Below are 22669 nucleotides of genomic sequence, written 5' to 3' on the forward strand. Positions count from 1 at the left end.
GCGCACCACTGCCCGTTGGAAGAGGTGCGCGCGCACCGGGCGGCTGGGAGCCGCAAGAGACGGCTCAAAGAGCCGCATGCGGCTCCGGAGCCGCAGGTTGCCGACCTGTGGTATAGGGGGTACCTTGCTCAATAGTAGTAACTGAGAGGGATCTCGGAGTCCTAGTGGACAATCACTTCAATATGAGCCAGCAGTGTGCTGCAGCTGCCAAAAAAGCCAATACAGTGCTAGGCTGCATTAACAGAGAGATAGAATCAAGATCATGTGAAGTATTAATGCCACTTTACAATGCCTTGGTAAGGCCACACTTGGAATACTGCATCCAGTTTTGGTCACCACAATGTAAAGATGTTGAGACTCTGGAAAGAGTACAGAGAAGAGCAACAAAGATGATTAGAGGTCTGGAGGCTAAAACATGTAAGGAATGGCTGCTGGAAGAGTATGTCTAGTTTAATAAAGAGAAGAACTAGGGGTGACATGATAGCAGTGTTCCAATATCTCAGGGGCCGCCACAAAGAAGAGGGAGCCAAGCTATTCTCCAAAGCACCTGAAAGCAGGGCAAGAAGCAACAGATGGAAACTAGTCAAGGAGAGAAGCAACCTAGAACTAAGGAGAAGCTTCCTGACAGTTAGAACAACTAACCAGTGGAACAACCTGCCTCCAGAAGTGGTAAATGCTCCAACACTGGAAGTTTTTAAGGAGAGACTGGACAGCCAATTGTCTGAAATGGTATAGGGTTTCCTGCCTGAGCAGGGGGTTGGACTAGATGACCTCCAAGGTCCCTTCCAACTTTAGTATTATGATTAAGCAATGTCATATGGTGGGACTAAAAAAGACACCTTCTCTGTTGGTGCACCTACACTATGGAATCTATTCCTCATAATATCCAGATGGCCCAACACTGACTTTTTTAAGGTTTTGAAGACTTGGTTATTGCCCCAGGCTTTGGGTGTGAAGAGGTCTCGTGACCCATCTGGATTGCTGTTGGTTGTTAAATTGCATCTGGCAAAATTTGGTTTAAGTTTGGTTTTATTTTATATTTTTGTAATACTGTATACTACTTTTAAGTTGCCTATCAAGTGAACAGTTATAAAAAGTGACTATATAAATTCACAGGACCAACAATATGGGTTCTTTTTCCATAGCCATAACCAACGACGTGACAAGTAGATGATATTTGGACGTCCACCGTCAGTCCAATGTTTGATTTAGCAAGTCCCTTGGATGAAACTGCTGAAAGAATATTATGAAGGTGGTTTCTCTGGATCAAAGCCACAGGTGGTTGCCGAACTTCCAAAGTAGCCATGTTTTTTAATCAGAAGTTTATATTAGGATCTCCCATTTCACACACTGGGTTTTTCTTATTCCCCAAGGTCTCTAAGCAAATTCGGGACTTGGACAGTGTTGCCCAATTGTTCTAGATCATGAATAATGCACTTTCTTGCAACCTGTAAATGCTGCAGCCAATGAAGTAGATGCTAAAACTTTCTTCTTCGAAAAAATTCTACCTTGTCTTTTCAACATTTATAGCTCACTCTTCTGTGCAACAAAAATGGGACTTTGGATATCTTCTTTGTTTGTAAAAGGGGATTGGTCAAATCCATGCAAAGTATTTTTTTTCAGTGAATAATAACCAAGACCTATAGTGTGCTGGTCAGAACTCAGTAGGAAATTGCTAGGTTTTTTTAAAGAATTTTAATGTTGTGTTGCTATTCTGTGGTTTCTATTGAATTAATCATAATTCCTATTCCTATTCCTCATGTTTATGTTTTGCAGTTCTGATTTTAATCTTGTTTTATCTAATTTATTTTTATAATAACTTAACTATCATATGCAGAGAATTCCTGTCATAGCGTGGTATAAAAGCACTACATAAACATTTTAATTTCTCTAATTGAGAAATCTGATGTAAAATTTCCTTCTAACAAGCCTGACCTAAATTTCTTCTAAGGAGATTCATTTGTTTCTCAACTATGAAAAGTAGACCATAACATGAGCAAACAGAATGAGCCCACTCATACTCAATAAAATACTTCAGGTTCCCATTTTGTCAATAGGATTGATAATAAACTTTATTTTTGCAAAGCAATATCCACATCTTACAAACACAAAAAAATTTAACCTAGGAGAAAAATTGCATTAACAAATCACTGACCACCAGGCTCAGAGACAAATTAAATGCCATCTTAATTCTGCTGCTTAGAAGACTGTAACCTGCAGCGGGAGGCTAGGGGAAGGGAACTAACCTTGGGAACCTTCATATACTGCAGGGTTTCCTAACCTTGGCATTTTAAAGACATGTGGACTTCAATTCCCAGAATTCCTCAGCCAGCCATACTAGGGAATTCTGGGAGTTGACATCCATGCATGTTAAACTTGCCAAGGTTGGGAAACCCTGATATGCTGTTGGCCAGAGACCAACAGAAGCGGCAGATTCTAAAAGAAAACAAACAGAATCAAACTGATTCAAGTAATAAGCGAACATAAAAAAAGAAAAAAAGGCAAGATCAATATGATCCAAACAGCCACTGCAGTATTCCATTTGTACCCTCTTGCCTGGATTTTTTCACCAAAACCCTATAACCCACTGTAGCCCTCCACTGCCTGAGAATCATTCCTGAACCATCAGTAGTTCCTATCTAGAATGGACTATAAAAGCAAAAAGTAGAAATATAGCATTGTTTCCACCACCACCCCCAATTCCACAATCTATTTCCCAAGCTAGTACATTTAAAACCATCGGAAGGGAATGCTATTAAAAAACACAATGCTGTCTTTATTTCAGCCCATTTGCTGTTCAACACTAGAATGTGGATATCTCCCCTCTCTTGGAAATATATCAAGATATCAAGCAAACAAATTAACTTAATAAGAAATCTTTTTGAACAAAACAAGCAACCTGTTATTTGATGGAGACATTTGAAAAGGACATCTACTGTGAGCATCATCATAGCAGAAAGTGCAAACCAATTGCCAATGCGGGAAGATGCTGCTACCAAAGGAGAAAATGGAAAAGTCATTAAGGCAATTAGCAGTGTTTTCAGAGTAACGTCAAGATACAATATCCTGTGTTCCTTGAAAGAAGGAAGCTGACCAAAGTTATGAATGCTAAGAATCAGGATGGGGGCCAAAAAGAGTTGTGGGGAGTAAAACTTGTGCAGTGTCCAGAGCTAAACAGAGTTCATCTGTTCTCCGCAGCTCTAGACAGTTTGTCACTTCTCTTCACAAACAAATCAGCAGAAAAAGTGCTTCAGGATGCATCAAGGCAATAGTTTGGCCCATCCAAAGAGACTACCTACCCTTTTACATCATTAGAACCTCCCAAAGCCCAATTGTAGTTTTAGAAAACAACACATGTAGATAGAAGAGTTTCATTTCCAAATGCTTTCCTACATTCAAATGGTGCAAACATCTGGACATCCAAATACTTCTGTTCCATAACCTGGAAGATTCTAGTGAAGGCAAAACTTACTCATGGGTGACATACCCCAATTATGTCATGTGATTTATTAGTATATGCAACCCGACACAAAAGTTTTCTCTGCAGACAATAGCCCCAGCTTGGGATCTAGCATGAACAACGGACAATCGGCCTATGCTGACTTTAAACATTTTACTGCAACTTCAGAAGAAAGAGAATGTTAATTGGAACACTGCCCTTCTTGGTTTTTTTCCAATCTAAAATTATAAGCATCATTACTTTCTTAACTAGTATTAAAATGTGATTGAATGCTGGTTGTTTGTGTTGTTTTTTTTTAAAAAAAACAAATCTAGAAAAGTGGATAATTTTGCAAGCAGGACGAAAATGGGAAGAGAAAGCAACTCCCCCCCTTTCACACACACTTATGCACACACACACTTCAGTGGAACACATCAGTGACTTTGGAATTGTACTGTCATAGAAGAGATGTGTACTGTCTGGAACGCTGAAGAGATCACTGGGAGAAATAAGGTGCTTTGTTTTAGACACCCGCAAAGGCATCTATACTGTCCCAATGCAGTAAGACATCTTTCCAATCCTTCTGCTGCAGAGTCACACAGACACAAAACATTTCAATGAAAACAGAAAAGGGCTCCCATCAATCTTAGCTGCGCTGGCAAAATCTGTTCCAAGGATACTCTTTATATAAATAACCATTACAGGCACTTTAAAAGTCTTTGGTTGGAATAATCCAACGTCTCATGATAAATCCATAACCAATCAGGACCCACTTCTGGATTCAGCAGGCAATGACTGCAGACTTGGTCATTTTGGAGGAAGGAGGCAACAGATCACGCTTCTGAGAAAGCAACCTGGAGTTGAGGAAAGAGAAAAGGAGACCATATGGTCAGATTTCAGCTATCAGTTATATGTCATAATAACGAATTCCCATCGCCCAGTGCACTCACACAGAGAAGGCCTCCTCAGGGTACCGTCGGCCGCTAGACAATGTCGGCTGGCGACCCCCAGGGGGAGGGCCTTCTCTGTGGGAGCGCCAGCCCTGTGGAACCAGCTCCCCCCTGAGCTTCGGATGGCCCCAGATCTCCAGTCCTTTCGCCGCGGCCTCAAAACACTCCTTTTCCACCTGGCTGACCTGGACTGACAGGGATTTTAATTATGTTTACAATTTTTTAACTCTAATTTTTAATTTATTTTAATTTTAATTTATTGTACAGAGGCCTTTAATTTTAATTTTATCTTAACTTCTGTATTTATTGTATGTTATTGTTGTTAGCCGCCCTGAGTCCTTCGGGAGATAGGGCGGCATATAAGTCCCAATAAATAGATAGACAGACAGACAGACAGACAGACAGACAGACAGACAGACAGACAGATAGATAAATCACTGAGTGATCTGAATTGGGAAAATGATGAAAGACTGATGGCATATGGAGCTCCCCTTAGATGGACTTTGACATATGGAGCTGTTATAAAGTAAATCAGATCTTTTGCCTGTCAAACTCCTTAACTGTCTCTGTTGTCACCAGACAATACGATTCCCTTGAATAGATACATCCACATATGCAAACTCATAACTCTATGATATATCCTATTATATTCAGCAGAGTGCCCTTCTGAAAGCTGTGGTTTAATTTTGCATTTAAATATACCGTACTCCTTTCAAGCAGCCCAACTAATACCCCCAAGTCCCACATACCTCTGAAAACAAAATGTGTCAGGGAACCAACAGAATAGTGCTTCTTTTTCATGATGTTTATAATTAGCTTCACCCACCACATTTTGTGCACACAGCAGCTACTTGGTGATGCTGCCCATGACAGCCAACATTCCAGAAATGTCCTCTAGAAGTGCCTAGCAAAGATTCTGCAGATTTTCAGTCATAGGTCTTACTTGGAATGGGGGTTAGGGGGTTTCAAATCCACAAGATTAATCAATTCGGTTCACAGTATGCTTCTAGGCAAGTCATGTTCTCCTAGCTTACCTACATTGCAAGGTTGTGATGAAACTAAAACAAGCACATATTTTCAAGTCACTTTGAGTTTTTTGATAGGGAAGAACATAAAACTGTATGATAGAAGTCAAAGGTATCTAAACAAGCTGAAGTGACATTCTGTCTGACAGGGAATAAACAACTGAATAAGTTGATCTTTAAGTTTCTTTCCAACTCTGATTTTATAATTCTGTATAAAACACAACCAAAATAAAATAGGCAAGAGTAAAAAAATTGAGAAGGCCCAAGTAGCTTCCGTTAGATTTGGAAGACAAAAAAGCTGTCAAGTCTGCTACTGGTTTCCCTATTTGTAAGAGGTTAATCTATTACAGCAGGGACGCGGTGGCTCAGTGGGTTAGGACGCTGAGCTTGTCAATCAGAAGGTTGGCAGTTTGGCAGGTCGAATCCCGAGTGCCACGTAACAGAGTGAGTGCCTGTTACTCGTCCCAGCTTCTGCCAACCTAGCAGTTCGAAAGCATGTAAAAATGCAAGTAGAAAAATAGGGACCACTACGGTGGGAAGGTAACAGCATTCCGTGCGCCTTTGGCATCTAGTCATGCCAGCCACATGACCACGGAGACGTCCTCGGACAAGCGCTGACTCTTCGGCTTTGAAATGGAGATGAGCACCGGCCTCTAGACTTGGAAATGACTAGCACACATGTGCAGGGGAACCTTTACCTTTATCTATTACAAAACATCGATGGGGTGGAGGTGCCAATGCGTGAATGCAACATTAGTGCTTAGAGCTGTTTTTGAATAATTCCCAGAATGACAATAGTTGCTAAGGAAGCAGGGGCTCCCTCCCTCAAGTTAGCTCCTCCGCAAATAATTTTGGCCCTTACCTTTTCAGGACAGAACTCTGAGTTGCTTTGTCGCAATTTGATTGGTCTGCCTCTGATGACTGCGTAGCAGAACATGGTGATGACCATCACAAAAAGAAAGTAACTGGTGTGCATTAAATGCAGATTAATTAGGGAGCGGTCATCCTGAATGGAGAAAGAGACAGCATTTCCTAAGGCTGTAGAGAAACTACCGGCAACTGCCTCTGGAAAATGTAGGGACATTGTTGAGGCAAAACAATTCCAAACAACCCCCTCGCCCCACACATACATTTTGGCAAGCTCTGGACAGTGATACAATAGACAAGAACATGTGCACTTCTAAGGAGAGCATTTCCAAATCTTGCTCATACAAGCTCATTCACAGTTCACAGCAAAGTGTAAAAAAATCACTTACATCTGGAACAATAACCGTCAATTTGGGATTTAATGCATGATAGACTTTGCCGATGGCTCCTTTGTAACACCAGAAAGGGTTGTAGTCTTGGGCATATTTTGTGTTGGAGTCCCTTGCAGTGGTGACGATCTTGTACCAGAAGGTTGCGTTAATATATGTTTCCGGAATACAGTGTGGTGGCTGACTGTAGAGCAACACACAATTTTGAGCTGTTTATCTAAGTCTCCACCATCTCCTTCCACTGGGTCAACCATTCCCTTCCCATTGCTTCCCAGTTTGTAAGCCCATGCTCTCCTGCAGACTTCTCAGTGGAATGGCTCCCACTTATCCACATTCCCCCATTTATCTCACTCGTGCAAAATATATCTATCACTAAATTGGGGAAAATGCTGGTGATCAAACTAGAAGTTCCTATTTCTAGGAACACAGTATAAATTCTGTTTAAAAAATTTAGAACTGGAAAAACTGTCTCCATGTCTCTTAAGCAGCAAACCTGAAGGCATGAAAAACTGCAGTGAAATGCTTCCCTGGGAGAAATAAGGACTGGTTAGAGCCTTACACTGTGACTGGAAAAACTGATGCAACAGCTGTAACCGTCATGCAAGTCGTGAAGACAACTTGGTCACAGCGGCCATGCAGAGCACAGTCATCGGAATTCCAGGCAGTAGGTAGGGTGAATGTGATGTTGATTTCCTCATGAGCTTCTCTGCCTTTTGGAAGTAGAGCGAGGGGAAGAAAGAGAGAAAGCATAGCACGTCAGTAAAAATTTAGTTTTCAATGTTTAAGTACAGGTAGTCCTCAACTTACAACCACAACCGAGCCCAAAATTTCTGTTGCTAGGTGAGACAGTTGTTAGCTGAAATTTTGCCCCATTTTACAACCTTTCTTGCCACAGTTGCTAAGTGAATCACTGCAGTTGTTAAGTTAGTAATACAGTTAAGTGAATTTTCCCTCATTTTACAACCCTTCTTAACACAGTTGCTAGTAACACAGTTAAGTGACTCTGGCTTCCCTATTGACTTTGCTTGTCAGAAGGTCACAAAAGGTGATCACATGACCCCATGACACTGCAACTGTCATAAGTATGAGTCAGTTGCCAAGCATCCAAATTTTGATCACATGACCATCACATGTCACTTTTTTCAAGTGACTTTGTAACTTTGAACAATCACTAAATGAATTGTTATAAGTCGAGGACTACCTTTATTACATCATTTAAAGCCAGGAGAAAATTATGGTTGCAAACAACTTTCAATAAACTACTATGACATTATGGAAACCAGTTATAATGATAAGATAATGAAAGTGGATGCTTATAGGAAAAACAAAAAACTGTGTGGTGAACACAGGGTGCTCCTCAGGGTGCCGTCGGTCAGGGAATGTCGACTGGCGGCCCCCAGGGGGAGAGCATTCTCTGTGGGCGCGCCTGCCCTCTGGAATCAGCTCCCTGTTGAGCTCCGGATGGCTCCCGACCTTCACTCTTTCCGCCGCGACCTGAAGACTTGGCTACTTGAACTTGCTGGCCTGGACTGAGGGACTGGGGTTTTAGATTTTAGATTTTACTTTTTACATTTTAGAACATGTTTTATTGTTTAGGGCTACTTGGTTTAATTTATTTTAATTTTTGTATATTATGTGTTGTATATAGTGTTTTAATTGCCCTGTACACCGCCCCGAGTCTTTCGGGAGAGGGGCGGTATATAAATCCAAATAATAAATAAATAAACTTGTCAATAAAAGCTGTTCCTTTTTTAACCTTTACAGAAAGATGATTTCTAGATAAAGGAACATCCATGAAGAAGATCAAGTGAAGTACTAATACCACTTTACAATGCTTTGGTAAGGCCACACCTGGAATACTGCATCCAGTTTTGGTCACCATGATGTAAAAAAGATGTTGAGACTCTAGAAAGGGTACAGAGAAGAGCAACAAAGATGATTGGGGGACTGGAGGCTAAAACATATAGGGAACGGTTGCTGGAATTGGGTATGTGTAGTTTAACAAAGAGAAGAGTGAGGGGTGACATGATAGCAATGTTCCAATATCTCAGGGGCTGCCACAAAGAAGAGGGAGTCAAGCTATTCTCCAAAGCACCTGAAAGCAGGACAAGAAGCAATGGATGGAAACTAGTCTAGGAGAGAAGCAACCTAGAACTAAGGAGAAACTTTCTGACAGTTAGAACAATTAACCAGTGGAACAACCTGCCTCCAGAGGTGGTGAATGCTCCAACACTGGAGGTTTTTAAGAAGAGACTGGACAGCCATTTGCCTGAAATGGTATAGGGTTTCCTGCCTGAGCAGGGGGTTGGACTACATGACCTCCAAGGTCCCTTCCAACTTATTATTATTATTAAGTGCAGACGTGAATCTCTCTGCTTTGCTTTTAGTTATTCCTACTTTCTTTCACAGGGCTTCAGGTCCTTAAATATGACATTTGAAATAAATGGTACCTGAAAGTCCAATTTGGTGACCAAAAATGGTAGAAGATAAACTTGTGACATTCCGGGAAATGCCACCAAAGGGTCTGAGGGGGTCCAGTGTCAAAGTGATGGCAACGGAAGTATTGACAGGACCAGAATCTTCAAGTGTTTGTGGTGATGGCGTGGAAGGTCGAGCTTGGCTGCTGGTCATGGCATTCTCTGGAGTTGTGGTGTCATTTATGAGGTGCTTTAATGTTTCATTCTCCGAAATACAGAAATCCAAATCATTAAATCGCAGAAGGAAAGTGTTCCAGTCCTTAAATATAAACAGATCTTTAGTGCCTTTTGTGGAATTACAGCTCTCACAAAATCAGTATATACAGTATTATACTAACAAAAAACAAGGTTAATTCAAGAGAGCTCAGTCTCACCCAGTAACAGCAATACTTTTGATTTAAGACATACAGCCATGTCCAGATGCTGCACCTCTGGTTAAATGACAATGATTGGGACATCTTGAAAGAGATTACAATTTGAAACTACTATCCTTTAGTTATGGGGGAAAAGTAATCTAGGAAAACAGCATGTGGCACAATGCTAAAACCATGAATTAAGATGCATTAATCTGTGCAACAGTAGAGGTAAGCATCCATTTTACAATTTTAAATCTGAATTGCTAAAGTTTAAAATCAATTCAAGATTGGTGCCAACAAAACGGCCTTTACTTCTGAGGCAATATTGAGCGGCCTCATTAAAATAAGGTGCCAACTGTGTTCCTGTCTCAGCCCAAGGTTGTCCATATCCATCAGACACACATATTGAACCACAAGCCACTCATTTGAATCTTCATCTGTTATGCCATCCTGAACAGAACTCCCATTCATTAAACTACAGAATAAGTTCTACTCTATCTACTTATTCCTTTCTGGGGGGTAAGTTATAGATAGTCCTAAAAGTTAAACAGACAGTTTCTAGTCCCAGATATTCAGATATAGGCTCGATTTATACATTACCTCTGTCATTTCAGGGGACTTGATCTCTTTGATCTTAAAGAAATAACCCAGAGTCAGAAAGGCGATGGCCATTGCACTGACACTGATCATGAACACCACAAGGGGTGGGCGGCTGCTGATGAAAACCCTGAGGTTCTCCAGAGGATTTACGTTGAACATTATTCTGATCAGGCCCACCTGCAGAACAGCAAGAGCACAAACTGTAAAAAGCATTACATAAAATAAGGCCTTTGAGATAAATAAGACGTGAGGGAGAATCTTTTGAAATCTCCATTACCGCAACGTTTGCTTCTGTTATTAAAGGTGAGGAAGGAAGCTGGACTCTAGCAATCTGTGCTGAGATTGCTGGCAACTAGAAATGAGGAAGTCTCCTGCCTTGCAAGCTGTTCGGTACAACTGGCAGTAGCGAGGGCGTCAGCTGACTCGCAATGGGCACATGCTATTCGTCTGTGTAGTCAGAATGGAGTGGATCCCCTTGCTCCAGCCCAAGGCCATCTAGGTTTATATTTAGTTTAAAAATTGTTTTGGAATCTTCCCAAGGGGAACCTGCTTTGCTCTCTTCATCCTCTATCTCAGGGCTAAGGTCATTCATTACAGGCAGCTTCTTAGCTCACACCCAGCCAAGGCACAAAAGCAACTCTACAAGCCTCCTTTATGGATATGGAAATACTTAGGCTCTCTCCCAATGTCCACATTCAGGACTCCATCATGCTCTAATCAAGGCAGAAACAAGTACTTTTTTTGGCATAAAGTGAACCGAAGCATATGTTTTAAATTTAACTCAACTGAGAAATAGGGCATTTATTACTCTGCAGCATTAAAATTCTGCCCTATCTTCACAGAGCTCAGCACTGTTTTGTTGTGTTTTTTTAAAAAATCTGAAAACTAATTATCTACCCTGGTTAAAAGACTGCTAAACTCAAGATGTCTCAGACAACAACAAAGTTAAACAGGGATCTGAAATTTCACTGCCCGCTTCCAAATCACACAGCACTGCCTCTCTCTCCTGAAATATGACTGAAAAATTAAAAAGTTTTGTATTTATTTTTGGAAAGACACTATATCTGTGCCTAGCCCCCTTCCATTTTTGTCTCACAATTCAACAAAGCAAGCAAAGGAGCCCAAGTCTTCTTGGGCATTATTATCAACTCAGTAGTTTAATTTAATAATTTAATAATTCATGGTGACTGATGTAAAAGATAAAAGGACTGATGAGAGAACTCCTGGTCTGGAGAGACGTTTCATTCATTCCCTTTCCTGACAGAACTGTCACCTTCAGAACAGGCAGCCTCCGTAAGTATTATATTCTCTTTCACTGGACTGCAGAGATTGCAATCCCTGCTCTCCCAAACACCTTAGCAAATTCTGCACTGAATGGGGGGGTTGGACTAGATGACCTCTGATATATATTGCCATTCCAAGACTGCATGAACAATTCATGGAAGGAATATGGATCCCCTGCCCTCTGGAATGGCATCCTCCCAGCGACAAGCAACAGCTCACACTCTTCAAGCATTTCAGGCTCTGTTACCAGGCCTGGGGTTAGGCCAGGGGTAGGCAACCTCGGCTCTTTTATGACTCATGGACGTCAACTCCCAGAATTCCTGAGTCAGCTACGCTGACTCAGGAATTCTGGGAGTTGACGTCCATGAGTCATAAAAGAGCCGAGGTTGCCTACCCCTGGGTTAGGCTATGTTAGCAGAGACTTTGTTGAATTTGTATGTGGCTTTGTCCAAGCAGCCATGTTTTTAAAAAATATTTTTAAATATTCTAAAACATCCAGAGTCTTTTTGGAATCACACAGCCTCAAAATTCAATCAATCAAGAAGTTCATGACAGGTAAAAAGCAAAACAAACCTTCAAATAAAACAGACTAAAAACACTAGCAAGACATTGATGACTGGCAGGGGGAAAAAACAAAACAAAACAGAACTCCAGTTTTAACTAGTTCTGACATCATTAAACAAACCTTTTCTGAAAGAAAGATATTTATGCCACAAAGAAAGAGCATTAAGGAAGTGGCAGAGTAAAACTCATAGTATAAATCCTCTAGAGTTCTAGCACAGTCAATAAAAAGTCCCTTTTCTCTTTCATTTCAGTCAATAATAATAACAATAAAAAAGATTGGAACAAAGAGCATAATGATTGGAAATGACCTTGCAGATCACCTCGTCCCACTTTCTGCCCTGTTAAGAATCAGGTCTTTCTTGATATCACATTGGAATAACTTTATCATCCACAAAGTGTGAATTGTATTCCTATCTTAGGTATGAAAACCAGCAGGGCAGCTTTCGGCCAATTATTGTCTCTCGGCCAATTCTCCTTTACAAGGTTGTTGTGGGTAAAATAGGAGAAGGAAGGAGTATTAAATATGTTCCTTGCTTTGAGTTGTCTATAAAAGTAATAAAGGTGGGATATAAATAAACATAAACAAACAAGTAAAACATTAAGCCAGCTGAGTGTGTTTGGGCCAGTCACTTTCTCTTAGCTCTTGGGAGGAGGCAACTAAAAACCGCTTCCAAAAATCTTGCCAAGAAAACCGCAGGAACAAATCTGGGTAGTCAACAGAAGTCAATAATGACTTGAAAGCTAAAAGAAACAGAGAAAACAATTCTTCTTCATGCTTTTCAACTGCCTTCTTTTCTAGGTCACTGTTGATGCCTGGTTTTGCCTAGCTCAGGGGTAGGCAACCTCGGCTCTTTTATGACTCGTGGACTTCAACTCCCAGAATTCCTGAGCCAGCCATGCTGAGGGGAAAGGGAGAGGTTTCCAAGCTGAGCCATGCTGGCTCAGGAATTCTGGGAGTTGAAGTCCACGAGTCATAAAAGAGCCGAGGTTGCCTACCCCTGGCCTAGCTGTATCTTTGGCCCACATAATGTATTTCAAGTAACAGGCTGAAGTCTCCCAGAATGAAAGAATAAATGAGAGCTGCAGAAAGCATTCTAAAGGCCAATCTCTCCTTCCCTGAGGCCATATGAGGCATTCTGTGAAAGTATACAATTTTGAAAACACAAGCACCAATAATGCTGTAGATGAGTGTACCAAAATCCTTGCTATTTTAGTGCTGCATGCAGGTATTTTAATAGTATATACAATAAACACCAAACCATTTTCCCCAATGTGAAATCCACATAAAAACTGCCAAGCATCTGCCACAATATGTCACATAAGTAGATTAATAAATTGTAGATACATGTACAGTCTGCTAAGTGTCAAACATGTTTTCCTTCAGCTAAAAGCTAACTATTAAGTTACATACAAACCTTTCGCCTAGTCACGCAGCAGCAGCCCTGCCTGAGCTGCTCGATGTCCTCTCTGGGCTGGTGGTTGAGTTCCCGAAACTTATAGTTTTGGGGGACTTCAATCTACCATCGCTGGGAGGTTCATCTGAGTTGGCTCGGGAGTTCATGGCTTCCATGACGGCCATGGACCTGACGCAAGTAATTTCGGGACCGACTCATGAGGGAGGCCACACCCTTGACCTAGTTTTCTTATCTGGACGGTGGTTAGATGATCTTGGTGGGGGCTCTCCAATTATTATGCCCCTGTCATGGACCGATCATCATCTCCTGCGGCTGGTCTTCCGTTTTGCCACCCCCCGCCGTGGGTGTTTGGAACCAATTAAATGGTACCGCCCCAGACGCTTAATGGATCCCCAGAGGTTCCAGGCAGCGCTGGGGTCCCCACCTGCCTCCCTTGCTCACAGCTCGGCAGATGCCTTAGTGGAAGCCTGGGAAAGGACGGCCACTGAGGCTCTTGACCGAGTTGTACCCCTGCGGCCCCTGACCCGGTGCAGATCCCGTCGAGCTCCATGGTTCTCTGCGGAGCTTCGGGAGATGAAGCGTCGGAGACGGGGCCTAGAGAGCGGTTGGAGGTCCAGCCGATCCGAATCCGACCGATTGCGACTAAGAGCCTACATTAGGTCTTATCTCGCTGCGATAAGGGAGGCGAGGTCTAACCACTTCGCCACCCTTGTCGCGTCCGCAGATAATCGCCCAGCCGCCCTGTTTAGGGTGACTCGCTCCCTCCTAAATCAGGAGGTGAGGGAGGATCCCTTGCAGGGTCGTGCCGAGGAGTTTAACCAACATCTGTCGGACAAAATCGCTCGGATTCGGACCGGTCTGGACTCTGACTGGGCAGAGTCTGACGATCAGGACACTGGCGATCTTGTCGATATCACCTGGGAGGAGTTTGATTCTGTGACTCCGGAGGAAGTGGACAGGATCATGGGGAGACTGAGCACCACCACGTGTTTATTGGACCCGTGCCCTTCCTGGCTGGTTTATGCAGCCCGGGAGAGGACACGCAGCTGGTTCCAGGCAGTTATATCGGCTTCTCTGAGTGAGGGTAGCTTCCCCGCCGTCTTGAAAGAGGCGGTGGTGAGGCCTCTCCTCAAGAAGCCTGCCTTGGACCCAGCTGTATTAAACAACTTTCGTCCTGTCTCCAACCTTCGCTTTCTTGCGAAGGTTGTTGAGAGTGTGGTGGCGCATCAGCTCCCTCTGGTCCTGGATGAAGCGGATTATCTAGACCCGTACCAATCGGGTTTCAGGCCCGGGCACAGCACGGAGACAGCATTGGTCGCGCTGGTGAATGATCTCTGGAGGGCTCGGGACAGGGGATATTCCTCTGTTCTAGTCCTATTAGACCTCTCGGCGGCTTTCGATACCATCGACCATGGTATCTTGCTGCGGCGTCTCAGGGGATTGGGAGTGGGAGGCACAGTTTTACAGTGGTTCTCCTCCTATCTCCGGGGACGTTCGCAGTCGGTGTTGGCAGGAGGACAGAGGTCGACCGCGAGGTCTCTCATTTGTGGAGTTCCTCAGGGGTCGGTCCTCTCGCCTCTCCTGTTCAACATCTACATGAAACCGCTGGGTGAGATCATTCGTGGCTTTGGAGTTGGGTATCATCAGTACGCTGATGATACCCAACTTTTCCTTTCGACCCCAAACCACCCCAGTGATGCCCTCAACGTGATGTCCCGGTGCCTGGAGGCGGTTCGGGTCTGGATGGGGAGGAACAGACTCCAACTCAACCCCGACAAGACTGAGTGGCTTTGCATACCTTCATCCCGGGTTTATTCGGATGTTCCACCTCTGGCTATGGGGGGTGAACTATTACCCCCCGTAGATAGGGCTCGCAACTTGGGAGTCCTCCTAGATTCACGGCTCACCTTGGAAGACCATATAGGAGCTGTGACTAGGGGGGCCTTCGCCCAGGTTCGCCTGGTGCGCCAGTTGCGGCCCTATCTTAGCCGGGATGATTTGTGCACGGTCACTCATGCGCTCGTGTCCTCTCGTCTGGACTACTGCAACGCTCTCTACATGGGGCTGCCCTTGAGGACCACCCGGAAGCTCCAACTGGTACAGAATGCAGCTGCGAGAGTTGTGTTGGGAGTCTCCCGATACTCCCACGTTACACCGCTGCTCCGTGAGCTGCATTGGTTGCCAGTTGTCTTCCGGGTGAGATTCAAGGTACTGGTAACAGTGTTCAAAGCCCTTCATGGCATGGGGCCGGAGTACCTTAGGGAACATCTGCTGCCGGCATCAAGCTCCCTGCGCCCTGTGCGTTCCCACAGAGAGGGCCTCCTCAGGGTGCCACCGATCAGAGAATGTCGATTGGTGGCCCCCAGGGGGAGATCCTTCTCTGTGGGCGCTCCGGAGCTGTGGAACCAGCTACCGGTAGAGCTCCGGATGGCGCCCGATCTTCGCTCCTTTCGCCGCGACCTCAAGACGTTTCTGTTTGTACAAGCCAGCCTAGCCTGATGGGGATTGGTGGGGTTTTTTTTTAATTTTTTGCTTTAATTTTAACTTGGTGTTTTAGAATTTTATTCCAATTGTTTTAATATGGGCAATTATTTAATCTTGTTTTAACGTTTGTATGTAGTATTTTATTCTGCCCTGTGAACCGCCCTGAGTCCTCAGGGAGAAGGGCGGTATACAAATATTATTAAATTAAATTAAATTAAATTAAATCTTTGAGGATACTGTTTTCTGAATTAATCCTAAAGTTCAAATATTCAGGAATATTACACTTATATAACATTGGAAGGCACATGAGCATAGAAGAAGAAATCTTACTGAATTTTTCCATCAGTTCTTATCCTTTGCATTCAAAGATAAATTAACTTCTCAAAAATATGCAGACGTGCTATTAAACACTGTCCAAACCAGTTCGGTGAATAAACAGCTAACTAGTTCAAGGAAATGAAATAGTACAAAATTTGAGTTTCCTGTTCCCAGAGCAATACTCCAAGCTAATCATCCACATCACCGGCACACATTAGGAAGATTTAGGAGAAAAGAGACAAAAAGATCAGCAATGAACAGATGACAATGCTAAACCTCATCTGTCCCTGGATATACCCAACAGGACAAGTTTTTTCCCTCAGAAAATGTCAATATTTGCCATATTACACGTAAGCATTTTGCCCCCCCACCGCCCCCCTCCACTGTACCAAGTGACATTACTGGGTAGTTAGAAATTAACCAATAGGGTTAACTATCATCTTTTCTTTGAGCTACCTAGTCGTTTCTTCCAACATACTATAGGTAGTCCTCAACAACTGTCCACAATTGGGCCCAAAATTTCCATCACTAAATAAGTAGGTTAAGTGAGTTTTGCCCAATTTTACAAGTTTGTTTTGTCACAGATGTTAAGTGATTCACGTGGTTGTTAAGCGGAGTGGAGAAATCTCAGATGGTGATCACATGACCCCAGAATACTGCAGCCATTGTGAATACCTGCTGCTTGTCAATTCTGATCACTGACTGTGGGGATGGTGCAACGGTCGTAAGTGTGGGAACCAGCTATAAGTAATTTTTTTCAGTACCATTGTAACTTCAAATACTTGCTAAATGAATGGTTGTATATTTGTATATAATTGGCTATGTAAATGTTTAAAATAAATAACATTCAGTCAGAAGGAGTCCATAAGCAGACTAGATGGTACTGGGAAAAATGATCTTTGGGTTTTGGATCCTAAATCTTCTAGGGAGCTACTGACCTTAAAACGGATTCACTAACTCACAGAAAATCATTACAGGCTATCAATACAGTTGTTATGTAATCCTAGTAGCAATTGGAAAGAGACGTTAATGTATCAATAACATCTTCTTTAGATTGTCTTCGAGGACAGCCTAACACAGAGTATACAATATTTAAGTAATCCAATCATTACACCGTATGTTGCAGATGACTCCTGTTTTTCCTTCTGGGGTTGCTTGGCCTTTTGGTTTACTTAGGATTTTTCGGAGGGCTTGTGTGTTATGCTGATCTTATATGGTTATGTAGTCTGTTGGTGGTTTCTGAGATGTTTCTGATCTATGGCAATGTTATTTTTTTTACTTGCTTGCTTTGGTTATGCTATATTGGGTTGAGTGGTCAGGCACTTTTTGATGAAGTTTTGTGGATATCCATTTTATTGGATATGCTCTTTTTCCTTTTTCCGCTGTTCAGAGTTGCTGCAATGTGTTTGTGCTTGGCTAAATTGAGTTCTTACCACAGTTTTTCTTTTGGGAGCTTGAGTTATTGCTTTGATAGTGGAGCACTTGATTGGTGTGGGTGTTTTTTTCAGTACACCTGTGTTTCTAATTTGCCATACATCAGAAACTTCTCAGAAACCATCAACAGACCAACATTAGACTAACAATCAAGAAGTAAACAATACCCCAATCAAGGAACTACCAAACAAGCTAAGGTAACAATAACAGCCCAACCAAAGAAACTCAAGACCACTCCCACCAAACTCTGATAGGTAAGCCATTGTAATATAAACTGGGCAAATCCCACTCCTTATTGCACTGATGATGTTAGATAGTTTGGCTAATGAAAAGTCTGCAAGAAAACAACCCAGTCCGAGAGCAACAAGAACCTCTCATTTCAATCCTGAGCTACAAATATTATCCTTTACTGGCACTACATATGGGTGTCAAACGCTTCCGAAAGTATATGAAAGGGAAAAATTTGCCTGCGGGTACACTTCCACCAAGGAACAACTTTTCTTCCTACACAAATGCCTACAACAGCATGTCCTACCTATTAGCCTGAGATACAAACCTCCAATTAACTGCATAGCTGGATAGAAAATAGCCCAAGAAAGTGGGCGAAAATAATACGACTCATGATCACAGATGCACGCCTCAGATTAAGTATCAGCACATGATAGCAAACACAAAAAATAGCTGGAACCAACCATCACACCACAGTACATGGAGAGGCTGGCCACCCCCATCGTGATTGCATCTCATAGACATGCCGGAAAAAGAAAAACCAAACTTCAAAGCAAACTCCTCAAACTCAACCCCAGAATCAAAGAGGCACCAGAGCCTGAACATGTCCAGCCGTTCACTATCTACTGCAGAATACAATATTCTACACAAAGGCCTCAACTATAAAACAGATAATGCCAATGACCTGGAATTCTGTGAAGGAGCATTCCAAACTACTGGACTTCCCACAGGAGTCCAAGAAAACATCAGACAAACTATCATACCACAGACCAGAAGAAGTTGACAACAAAATCAACTCACAGCAAAAGATAGAGCAGCCCTTAGAAACCAGACTATCATCTTCCTACTAGAGATAAAGGCAGAGCCACGGTTACAGACAGATCATAATATATACAAAAAGCGGAAAAACTTACCTCCCAGTGAACACCAACACAATACAGAAATTAGACAAACCAGATCAAGAGAACTTAGTGACCTCACTAAGAAAGGCCTCCTCAGGGTTCCGTCGGCTAAGCAATGCCGGCTGGCGACCTCCAGGGGGAGAGCCTTCTCTGTGGGCGCGCCAACCCTCTGGAATGAGTTGCCAACCGCAGCTGCGGATGGCGCCTGACCTTCGGTCCTTCCGCTGTGACCTGAAGACATGGATGTTCCAACAATTGGGCCTGGACTGACTATAGTTTTAAATTTGGTTTTATTGGGTTAATTGTTATGTATTTATTACATGTATGGTTTAATTCTGTTTTAAATTTTGTATTTTGTGTAAAATTTTGACTTTTTATTGTTGTGAGCCGCCCTGAGTCCTTAGGGAGAAGGGCGGCATATAAATTTAATAAATTCAATTCAATTCAATTTACCAAAGAAAAACAGTGGTGGATGAGAAGCAGTGAAGTCATCTTCCTATGCCTCTAAGGATACCCCAAAATACAAAAGCCTGACATACCTCTCTGTCCAATTATACCATTATCAGGGATTACATTTATAACATCACAAAAGAATTAACAAAAAAGCTTGGGCATCTCACAAGGGAAAGCAAACACTCAATCAACTGCCTAGTACAGTGCCTTCAAACAATCAAAGATGTTAACTATAGATAAGGACAAAATCCTGGTCTCATCTGATGTCACAGCCCTCTTCACGTCCATAGACCCAGACTTAACAAAATACACAAAGACTGAAACACTCATAATTAAAGATCTCATAAACCTCTGCCTAACTACATACTTCCAATTTGATGGACAAACTTATCAACAAATTAAAGGTACACCTTTGGAATCACTACTTTCAGGACTTATTGTGAAGGTCATAATGCAACATCTGGAAGTGATAGCACTCCCACAAATATGAGCCAAAATATGATCAGATATGCAGACAACACATCATAATAAAAAAGGAGCAATTAGAGAATGCCCACAAAACCAATCAACAACATCTTCAAAGGAATTTACTTTATCAGAGAAGAAGAAAACAACTTACTATTCTTGGATATCCTGATCAGCACAGACCACAATGGCAAACTAGAAACACCACCCATACCAATGAAATATTCTCCTTTATTGGTATCAAACCTGGCAATAATCGCTTGACAAGGGAGCCTTGATCTCTTCAACCTTTCTGAATCCAAATTAAGAAAATACCAATAACCAAGGTGTTTATATAAACATCTCAAAATACTGAACTCTCACATCCTTTCCTTCCCTTCTTGAATCTTGCAAACTTTCCTGCACTTCTAACAAACCCACTAATCAAGTGTATTTACAGATGCCTCTAGATTGCTAAATTCTCCTACTCCCTAGATACTTCTTCACATCCACTGAAGTTACAGAAAAAAATAAAACAAACCTATTTAGGCCACCCTTAAACACACTCAGTTTTCCAAGACCAAGTTGGCTGTCAATTCTACAAGTTGGCTGCAGCCATTTCCTTTGTTCTAAGTTGCCACAGGATTGGGAGGGGGATGGAGGATTTCTACTAGTCAAAACATTTTACTGTCCCATGGGAACCAAGGTCATTTCTGTCATTTAGGTAGGGGCTGGAGCATTTAGTTAGAAGGCAACCATAGCTGATTGCATAATTCTAGAGTGGGAAGTTCAACTTTGTAATATTGTTGCTTCTGAAGGGAACTTCAGACTTGGTTTAACTTTTGACCATGCAGATACTATGTAACCAATAAACATGTTCTTTTGGGAAATCTCAAGCCATGGAGTTCTGATTTATTTGATCTTGTCTACTGGAACCTTGACATTGGCATTACTTGGTGTAGATCCAATTTGGCGCAGTGGTTAAGGTGCTGGTATATAAAGCAGGAGACTGAGCATTCCAGTCCCACCTTAGACATGAAAAAACAGCTGGGTGACTTTGGGCCAGTAACTCTCTCAATCCAACCCTCACAGGGTTGTTGTGGGGAAAATAGGAAGAGGAATGAGTATTAGCTATGTCTGCCATCTTGACAATATACAATATACAGAAGGTAGGATAAAAATCTAATAAACAAGCCAAACCCAAATCTTCTGTCCTAGAAAGATGTTCATCTTGTAAGCCGCCCTGAGTCTTCGGAGAAGGGCGGGATATAAATGGAATTAAAATAAATAAATAAATCTCACGCCTGGCTGGCCCCCCACTGCCCGTGAAAAGAACAAGCAAATTACCAAACCCAAGTCTTCTGTTGCAGAAGGATTTTCATCTCAAGGTCTGGCTGGCCCAACGCCCATGAAAAGAACCTAAGCCTGCAGCACCATTTGAAGCAGCTTCGGAGAACCGAGGGAAGCAAAATTCCTCCTCCGTTCCTGAGGCACGGCTCCTGCGAGGACCGGTTGAAATCCAGGCCTGGGGGGCTGCAAGAGAGAGCGCGGAGAAAGATGAAGGAAAAGGCCGAATAGGAAACAGGTCACATTTGCCACCCCCGAACCTCCTGCACCCCGTCCCTTGGGAGGTCAGGGAGGGATCTGCCCCCCAAAGGGAGAAAGGAAGCCTTTTCTGTATCTAGGTCAGGGGTCGGCAACCTTGGCTCTTTTATGACTCGCGGACTTCAACTCCCAGAATTCCCGAGCCAGCATAGCTGGCTCGGGAATTCTGGGAGTTGAAGTCCGCGAGTCATAAAAGAGCCAAGGTTGCCGACCCCTGATCTAGGTGGATGTGTCCCGCTCCACCCCTTCGAGGGGCACCACGAGTGGAGCAGGCAGCCACACTCACCTCGCCCTCCCTGGCAAAGGAGTGCCCTGCCCCCGAATGCCACTCCACCCACCCCCCGAAAGAGCTTCAGTGGGCTCGTCTTCTCTCTGATCACAGGACGCCTCCTCCACTACCTTGGGGGCCTGGCAGGTTTTCGCTCCCTTTCTCACCTGCGCCGAGCTCAGCACGGAGGCTGCCGCATCTCTTTTATCCTTGCCGTATGGCCGCCCTCATAGCGGAAACGCCGCGCGCCGCGAGGCCTGCCAGCAGCCCTGCCTACAGGGAAGCGGGGACGGCGGCGCCGCGGGGACAAACTTCCTCCACCTCCGCGCCTGGCAACGCAGCTCGCCCCGCCCTCCCCCTTCTCGGAATGGGAGCAGGGTCTTGACGTCATCGGCCTTTGCGAAGTTGCGCGCGCCTTCTCAAAGTTCTCGGCTCCGCAATGGTTATTGCCGCCGAGAGTCAGGGCAAAAAGACGCCAAGCGGCCAGTCGAGACCTAGTAAACACGTCCGGGACCGGGATCGGGACCGGTGCGTCTCAGTCTTTGGAAATGTTTGGATTTGATTTATGCACAATGTTTTGTGGGGAAACTCTGACACAATCGGCTGTGACACAATATTGCAAATCATTTCTATCAACAGCCGTAGCACGTCACCAAAGAAGTGGAAAGCTTCTTGTGGTAGCAATCATACGTACAATAGCAAATGGGAAGAAACATTTGTATGGGTCCAAAAGGCTGCTGATGGATCAGAGGCAGCTTATTGTAAATTGTGCCACTACAGTCTACTGATAATTAGCAACCTCTCAAATCAAGAAAAAACAAAGAAGCACAAGTGGAGAACTCCCTTATAAGGCCAGATGCAACGTAATGTAAGAAAACCTCCTAGGCAAGACAATGATAAAGAACTTCAAATTACTATAAGCATGACCTGCCATTGTGTGATACCTTCAGTTAACCACTGGGTGAAATCATGATAGTACACGATTACGGAAGTACAATGGTGCACATAAAGTTACATAGAAGCAGGGCTTCTTTTGTTATAGAATGTCCAGAACAGTTCTGGCACCTTTTTTGGATGGAACCTTGTATGGTAAGGTGGGTTGTATGATGTGTGTGAGTTCCGGCGCCTTTTTCTTTTAACAAAAAAAGCACTGCATAGAAGTAAATG

The 22669-nt window shown here is 43.2% G+C and overlaps 1 protein-coding gene across 1 annotated transcript; it reads right to left on the reverse strand.

Annotated features, from left to right (window-relative positions):
- Window positions 1-2047: 2047 nt before the first annotated feature.
- TMEM248 (transmembrane protein 248) lies at window positions 2048-21814 on the reverse strand. The gene is made up of 8 exons (XM_083374827.1): window positions 21670-21814; window positions 20977-21162; window positions 10104-10280; window positions 9121-9406; window positions 7230-7380; window positions 6671-6854; window positions 6277-6420; window positions 2048-4293 (listed from the first exon to the last, which is right to left on the reverse strand). Exons 3-8 carry the CDS (start codon window positions 10260-10262, stop codon window positions 4273-4275), a joined length of 945 nt encoding a protein of 314 aa, XP_083230953.1. The 5' UTR covers window positions 10263-10280; window positions 20977-21162; window positions 21670-21814; the 3' UTR covers window positions 2048-4272.
- Window positions 21815-22669: the final 855 nt, after the last annotated feature.

This window comes from Vipera ursinii, assembly GCF_947247035.1.
Source record: "Vipera ursinii genome assembly, chromosome: 1".
Lineage (NCBI taxonomy): Eukaryota > Metazoa > Chordata > Lepidosauria > Squamata > Viperidae > Vipera > Vipera ursinii.